At 42.3% G+C, this 8,192-nt stretch overlaps 1 protein-coding gene across 7 annotated transcripts in view; it reads right to left on the bottom strand.

The window, feature by feature from the left end:
- The window catches only part of Gpm6b (glycoprotein M6B), a 144,948-nt gene that overhangs the window by 16,621 nt on the left and 120,135 nt on the right, over nt 1–8,192 (bottom strand). For all 7 annotated transcript variants that reach the window (XM_028761723.1, XM_028761736.1, XM_028761740.1 and 4 more), the window contains one exon: nt 116–302. In XM_028761723.1, coding sequence (XP_028617556.1) covers nt 116–302 — 187 coding nt within the window. The remainder of the gene's footprint in view (nt 1–115; nt 303–8,192) is intronic.

Here is an 8,192-nt window from a genome sequence, read left to right as displayed (position 1 = left end):
AAAATAAAATAAAATAAAATAAAATAAAATAAAATAAAATAAAATAAAATAAAATAAAATGCACTGCAAGGTAGTTGCATCTTCAATATATTTGCAAAAGAAAGCAGATACTCACACTTCGCTCAGCAAGGCATGGTCACTGGTGTTGGTGGAAAAGTGTTGCTCAAGAATGGCCACGGTACCTGCAAGAGCCACATGCCCACAGCCACAGAACAAGGCGACTCCAGAGAAACATAGGATGGTGGCCACCAGGGAGGCATAGGGGACTCCTCCCAGACACTTGATGCAGCATTCGAAGCAACCTAGGTCGGAGGAGGAAAAGGCAGCCATGATGGGCAGGAATGCCTCTGGCCCTCATGAGCGTTACCAACAGCACATCATCACCCTTCTCAGCTCTATGACTAAAATCCCCAAATCCACAAGGGTGGTTTCTAGGGTCTCAGTGTCTGTGAGTGAGGACCCTGGCACTTCAAAGGGGAGTGTAGCTGATTTTGCTTAGATTCTTCAAAGGTAGTGAGTAACAGCCATCAACTGTCACTTATAGGATATAACATAATTTGAGAGCTTCCTGACTGACTGTGAGGCAAAGGGGCAGCTGCTCAAGTGACAATGACTAATAGAGGCAAAGGAGAGGACTTCAGAGCCCTTGTAGCTCCATGAAGTAAAGCTATAGTCAGTTTTCCTCCAAACCCAGCCTTATGAGGTTTCAAACAAAAATTTCCCCTCCCCAACATGGGCAGCAGAAGCAATTCATTCATAGTGCTCCTCCTTCTTCTCCTCCTCTTCCTCCTCCTCCCCAGCTTCCATCTTAACAGACATGCTGCATGCCCAGAGTCAGAACCCAAACCCAGTAGGTGATATTTAAGTAGTTGAAGGGAAAAGAAACAAGGCGAGGAGAAAAGGGACAAAATGAGACTCCATGGAGTGAAATGAAGGGGACAGAGCCAGACTTCACACCTGCTCTTGAGAAATGAGACATTTATCTACTTGTTAAAAATATATTTTATGTGTGTGAGTGTTTGCCTGCATGTACGCACATCTGTGTACCACATGCATGCCTCATGCCTGAGGAGGTGGTGAGCCTCCTTGTGGGTGCTAGGAATTGAACCCAGAGCAGAATCGCTGAGACAACTTTTCCTTGAAATGTCCATAAAGGTCTGCCTGACCTCCACAGCCAAGTGACATTGCCAGCTTAGAGATATTTATCTTCTATCTATCACACTGCTGGCCCTGGAGATAATGTCTTTAGCTCTCCTGACCTCCCAGCCATGCTTATAGCATCCAGACCCCTCAGTAAATGGCCTGCCAGGGAAAATCCAACTTTAAATGCATTAGCATGTTTAACAGCAATCAAGGGCAATTCATTAGCTCAGGGTAAACACCCTAAGCCAGTTAAAAGTCTTTTTCTCAAATGGTCTTCATAGGAGTCAGAGCTTGGAAACCTAGCAGAACAAACCAGTGATGGACTTTCCTCAGATGAGCACCCCATGTGAAAGCAACATTCATTTTAGTCTACTGCAGAAAGCAACTGGATTCTCTCCTTCTCACAATTGCTCTTTAGCTCATTGGAAAATGCAAAATATCAAGGTTTCCCATGGAGCCCGTGTATCCTTCTATTTCACAAAGATGACCAGCTGTATTTGGAAAGGTCTAACTCATTGAAACAGACGTCCAAATCCTTGTAAAATAGACCCGGTGCACAATATGGTTCCAAGGTCATTAGCAAGTTAGTACCTTAAAGAGCTCTGGACACTTGAGATTTGTGAGTGTGGATGTTGGACCTCAGCTTTATTTTGCCACATGGCTTTCTGAGGACTGAGTGAAGAGAATGAAACTAAAGTCCACATTCTCTCCAGGCTCCCATTCTAAGAGAAACCAACATCCTTGGTCTTGATCTGTCCTATCAGATAAAGAAATGATGTGTGTGTGTGTGTGTGTGTGTCCATTTGTGACCTCTTCCTCCCATTCTTAGTGTCTGTGATAATATGAAGAACAAGATGGCTGCTTGTCGTTGCATCTGACCTTTATTAAACATCTGTGTGGCTCCGGGACCATGCTATCTGGTCAAGTAGTCACTAGCACATGTGGCTATTGAAATTTAAGCTATTTAAGATGAAGTAGAAAGAACAATTCATTTCCTCAGTACCACTGCCCACATACCCTGGGTAACCACAGGAGCTAGTGGCTGCCGTGATGGATGTTGCCCATAAACAAGGTTTCATTATCACAAAACTCAGACTTACCATTTATTTGCTTGTTTGTAATATGAACTGGGTTCTAACTGAACCCAATGAAATCACCTTGGATACCATTTATGAGGTACTTTTGAAGACCTACTGGGTGACTGTCAAGCACTGTGCTTAGCATCTGAAACATCTGAAACAAGACACTTTCACCTTCAAGATCAGTCTGATGCTGCATCAAAGACTAGACTTCACTCAGGCATATCCACCCTTTTAACACTGCAACACAACACTGTCATTGACAATGCTCACACTAAAAAACAATGGCACAATTGAATCATTGCAAACTGCATCACGAGCTAAATGTAAAAACAAAACAAAATCATGTTTAAAAGAAACTTTATTATTTTGTGTCAAACCACATTCCTAGCTATCCAGTAGTACATGTCGCCTGCAGGATATGGCATACCTAGTATCATGATGAAGGTCAGGATCCAGACCATCAGAGGACCAGTGGAGGAAATAAAGAACAAGGAGAGAGGGAGTTGCAGAAGGGAATGTAATTCATGCTGGAGATGGGGCAGGAAGGCTTTGTGCAGAAAGGCATAGCAAGCAATGCCTCACTGATGTGACAACCATGGTATGCATATAACCTGATAAAGTGCTCCTTCATTTCAGGGTATTTGGGGTACATATGTATTTTTTTTAAACAGTCCACATCTTTCTTTGTCATTTGGAGTTAGGGCTAAGTGTTACAGTATAGCACATTCATTCATCCCCTAACAATGGAAAACATCCTTCCAAATCCACAGTGGCTGCTTTGAAAGGCTCTTTTATCCAGAGGGTTAGAGTATTCTGCTTCTTTTCAAAGGAACTATCACAGCTGCTCCCAGGCTCAAAAACACAAGTGGGGTTAAAAGAACAATACTGTACAGTTCCAAATTCAACACTTGATCAAGGCTAATGTTTCTCTCCAATTTCTCACTCTCACAGACACCTTATACTGAGTGCTGTGGATCTAGTCTGGTAATGGCAAGGGAAACCAGGGATTCAGGAACTTGGGGAAATCACAAGCACATCAGTGAATGGCAGTCTTGACCAACATATATTTTCAGCAGACGGCTTCATCTGTGGCTGGGAACCATGGCTCCTCCAGAACTGAAACCACATGGTGGTCATTTTTGTTGTGCGTGCACTCGCATGCGTTCGTGCGTGTGTGTGCACACACACACGCACACATGCACACACATCTACCTCTTACAGACCCTACAACAATACGATTAGAAGCTTGTGATATGTAATATAGAAAAAAAAAACTGATTAGGAAATACCAGGTGAACCTAGAGCTCCATGTGGCTTTGTTAGACAGTTATCTAAAGAGCTAAAATTCTATGTATGGTGATTATTCAAATACCTACAAATGGACTGCTCTCTTCCATATCTATGTCACTGTAGATACCCCCAGCACTCATATAAGCTCTACTTTGAGATCAGCTGCCCTGATACAAGTTTCTTACTAGTCCAGTTCCAACAGCTTTCTTCTATGACCAGTCACGTCACATACCAGTAGAATGAAATCTCTGCAAAACAGTTCTTACTTTTGGCTAGGATGGAGGAAGAGCAAAGACCAAATTTAACTTCCTGCCGGAAACAAACAAAAATACTGAACAGATTGCATGAAAAAATATACATGTGAAGATAATACTGGTTATGAAGAACTATCCTTGGCTAACGATAAAATTACTAAATCATCGTGAAAAAGTAGTCATAAGCACAGGCCTTTCTGAAAGCATGACTTGGACCTTACTCAAGCCAAAGATGCCATTTCCCTTAACCATTATTACATGTGTTAGGGTCCTTTGGAGGATAGTCTTAGTAATATGCACAGTCGGAGTGATATCCACAGGTTGGAGAAGCCACGCAAGCTAGCAGTTCCATCTTCCCAGGCTCAAGTGGGGCATCCTGAGTTCATGTGCGATGCCTGCTTTCACAAGGTGGTTGGCATTTTTACCCCCTTAAAAACGGAGGTCCTCTAGGATTTAGTTACAACATTCTAGCTACTTTCAAACCTAATGGCTAGTTTCAGAGCTATAAGGAACAAAATATAAGAACCAAACAAAAATGATCTAAATTGTTCTGCTCTCTTGAAAGGCTGCTACTATAGTGCTTTCTCAGAGACAAAGAAGTACTGATAACCTCAATACGTCTCACAATTAAAATACCATTTGCCTCAATTTGGGTGGGGGCTGAGAAAACAGATATGGAGCTATTGACGAAAGTTGATTTATATGTACCCCTTATCCCCCCAAGGTGCTAGGAGTGTATCCACTGGCAAAGGAAATGAGTTCCACATTCAGGCTAGCTCTAGTGTAGGAAGTCCCAGGCAAGTGATGTTTTTAAGTATGGGGCGGTGCTTCATATCAGCAGAGTATCGTGTTGCTAAAAGCCAATGCTTGTTAAGGAAGAGTAATGGTTTGCTTCAATGTACTTGCAAACTCACAGACTTGAGTTTTCCCAAGCTTCTAGCCAGCAATCATAATATTGGTTATCACAAACCAGGGGAACAAGAAAAGTACTTTTCCTCCTGTTCGCCTCCCCCACCCATTCTTATTACTGTGATCTTAAATCAAAATGGAAAAAAAAAATCAAGGCCAGGGGTTCAAACATATTTTTTTTTTTACTAGTAATTCTCAGTCTCTCTCATCAAACTCCCAAGCCTCTTTTGAGCTAATATCTTAAGTCTTCATTTAGCTGGGCTCTGTGTAAAGATAGTTTTAGGTTTGACTCACACAAAAGCTCCAGTGTGCATTGGCCTAAGACAGTTTAAATATAAACCACATAGTAGGGAGAAAAAAAGTACACATCAATGCCTATAACTGTCAATGGCCATTTTGTCCGCAGCATCCCTAGAACCTTTTGTGCAGAACAACAGAATAAAACACCTTTTGTCCTCAGGCCGTTGCCATGGCTGTGAGTTCATAATGGCCAAGTGATTTGCCCAAGTCATCCATGATCTTGGCTGCAGATTTAATGCTGGCTCAGAAGGAGGGCCAGCGGGAACAAGGGCTCAGATTCTTCCCCAGGGAATGAATGTCACACAAATGCATACACTATACTCCACTCTACTCAGGGCATGCCTTACCCCTTTACCAGGCTACAAAATTAAAAAGAAAAGAAGTTTTTGCAATATTCAGAGAACTAGCTACAGGGAAATGGGAGCAGCTAGAATCCTATTTAAGAGAAGCCAAAGTAAACGACAGTACACAGAAGTACTAAGAGATGCTAAGTAGCATTCTCAAGAAGGAATGATTGTGCCCCATGATGACCTCTGGCAAAGTTTATTGATATTTTTGGTTGTTACAGCTGGGGAAAAGGATACTACTGGCATCTAGTGGGTATAGGCTAGGGATGGTGTAAATATTCTACAGTGTGCATGACAGCTTCTCACAACAAAGACTTACTAGACCCCCAAATGTCAATATAGTCCAAGAGGAGAATTTCGGAGATGCATAAACTAAAACTCACATATTGTTTAGACTAGCAGTTCTCACCCAGGTACCATCTGGCTCCTCTGGAGATACTGGGCTATGTCTGGAGATAGTTTAGGGTCAATAATACTTAGAGGATGGTGCTTGCATTTGATACTAAGGAACCCTGCTCTGAGGTTACAGTGTTCATCCTTGCTCTTAGAATTTGGCTTTGTCACCAGGTTAAGTTTTTAAAAAAGGATTATATCTGTGTGTGTCTCTGTGTGGATATGTGCATGTGACAGCAGGTGTCCCTGGAGACTAGAGGCATCTGATTCCCAGAGCTGGAGTTACAGACGCTTGTAGGCTGCCTAATGTGTGTGCTTAGGAACTGGCCTCGGATCCTTTGAAAGATCAGCATATGTTCTGAATTGTAGAGCCATCTATCTCCTCAAGCTCTCAGTTCTAACGTTTCAAAAAAGAGAAATATTTAAGATAACATCTACTTAAAAAATGCTAGAACAGAAGCTCTCTATCACATTAGAAATATGTAAAACTTCTGATATCAAAGCTCCACTGACCTGGATCAAGTAAATTGGAATTTTTCAGTTGATAAGCGATAGTATTGAGAAACTAGAGAGTTTGTTGTTTAAGCCTATAAGCTTTCCTGGTGAATTCAATGGAGGTTCAAGTTGGAAAACCAAGGATACAGAATACAGGTCCACATACTGGGCCTTGGGGGCAAATCTGGCTTGCTCTCCATATAGCTATGAACAAAGAGAAATTTTTTTTTTCACAAGTTCAATGCAAGCTTGGGCTATTCCTTTATTCTGTGTTCATACCACCCTTAAGTGAACCCAATCTTGTCTAAATGGGGCAGGTGGAGGGAGGCTTGAAGAATACTTTGTGACATATGGAAAGTATATGAAATTCAAGCTTGTGTATCTGTAAATAAAGCTTTATTAGCACATGGCCACCCACATTCATTTCCATATCATCTGGGGCTATAGTCAAGTTCCTAAGGCAGAGCTGAGTAGTTGATCACAGAAAATTACATCAGATCCTTTACAGGGAAAGCCTTCAGAGCTCCACTGGAGAAGGACAGTGGTTCACATACTTTACCATGCAGAACTCTGTCTAGGGGCTAGAGAGCTCAGTCAGGAAAGTGCTTGTTGTTCAACCGTGAGGAGTAGAGCTGGTTCCTGAGAACCCCTGTAAAACTGGGAGGTGAGGTTTTGTAATTTCAGTGCTATAGAGGTAGAGATAGAACCCTGGGGCTTCCTGGTCAACTAGTATAGCCTACTAGGAGAGCTTCAGGAAGAACGAAATCCTCCCTTTTCAAATAACAAGATAGATGGTCCCTGAGGACACAGCTGAGGCTATTCTCTGGCCTCTACAAGTGTGTATGTGTGTGTGTGTTTATGAGTGTGTATGTGTGCAAGCATATGTACACACACACACACACAGAGCTCAGTCTGTTTAAGTCCATGAAGACGACCAAGCTGCTGCTTTTCTTACTAGCTCCCAGAAGATTCTACAGTGCAAGTCTGCCAGGCCCACTCTAAACCAGGGAGGTAGAATGGAGGGTTTTTGAAAGGAGATTGGTTTAGCCCCAGGAGATTGCAAGGCCCCTTTAGGAGGCCTCCGAGGTCCAAACTGTTGCTCTAACAGCACTAAGGCGTTGTTTACTTTTGCCACTGTCCTGACATTTGCACAGTAAAAGTGCTGATGCCTTAGCACAAAGCAGACAGTGGCCCTAAAGTGCAGCGAGCACATTCTTCAGCACTTAGCATTGCAGCAAAGAGAAAGAGAACTGCAGAGCTGGTTTCATGTTAAAACATCCTCAGTACAAAGGAGACATCCATCCATCTGCAATGCCACACATATTAATATATGGGACTTTTCTTACATCACAACCCTGAGACTGTGTCTTTGAATATTCCGTATAATGAGAATGGAGGAAGAGCAGAACATTCAGACTGTACATCAACAAATGGCTATAATCTTCCAGAAAGTTCGGCTTCAGTTGTGTGACAAGCCACCTAGCACCTTTTCTCATGGAACACTACTTTTTTTTTTCTCCTAGAAAGCAGCTCTGACAGGCTATAGTTACTCAGACATAGCTATTTAGAAGAAATGTTCTCAGTCATGAACTAAGTGAACAGCTTGTCATTTCAAAGAAAACAACTGATGGTATCTGTTGCCAGTGAACTTGGGGAAACTTGTACCTGCCACAAGAGACTGACAGCTTTGCCGGCTCTCATGACTTATTGATGGAGTCTTAGGAGTGCCATAAAGACATGGAACTTTATGTGGCTTAATAAAATGTGTCAGTATTGGAGATTCAGACACAGGTCCCCACCCACTGCTAGTGTGTTCCAAATAATCAGTGTGTAACTTTATAGAATCATTTCTGAATATAAGAGCCAATCAACATTCAGGTTACAGCAAAGGGTTTTAATAGTGCAGAGTACCAAAGGACTGGTTTCAGATTCCACATGGCCAACAGTCGTTAAGAGACCAGAACTCGGGGCAGCTTAGT

Source organism: Grammomys surdaster, unplaced genomic scaffold (assembly GCF_004785775.1).
Source record: "Grammomys surdaster isolate TR1022 unplaced genomic scaffold, NIH_TR_1.0 131, whole genome shotgun sequence".
Taxonomy (NCBI): Eukaryota; Metazoa; Chordata; class Mammalia; order Rodentia; family Muridae; genus Grammomys; species Grammomys surdaster.
Note: the sequence above shows the minus strand (reverse complement) of the source record. Positions and strands in the feature narration are given on the sequence as shown.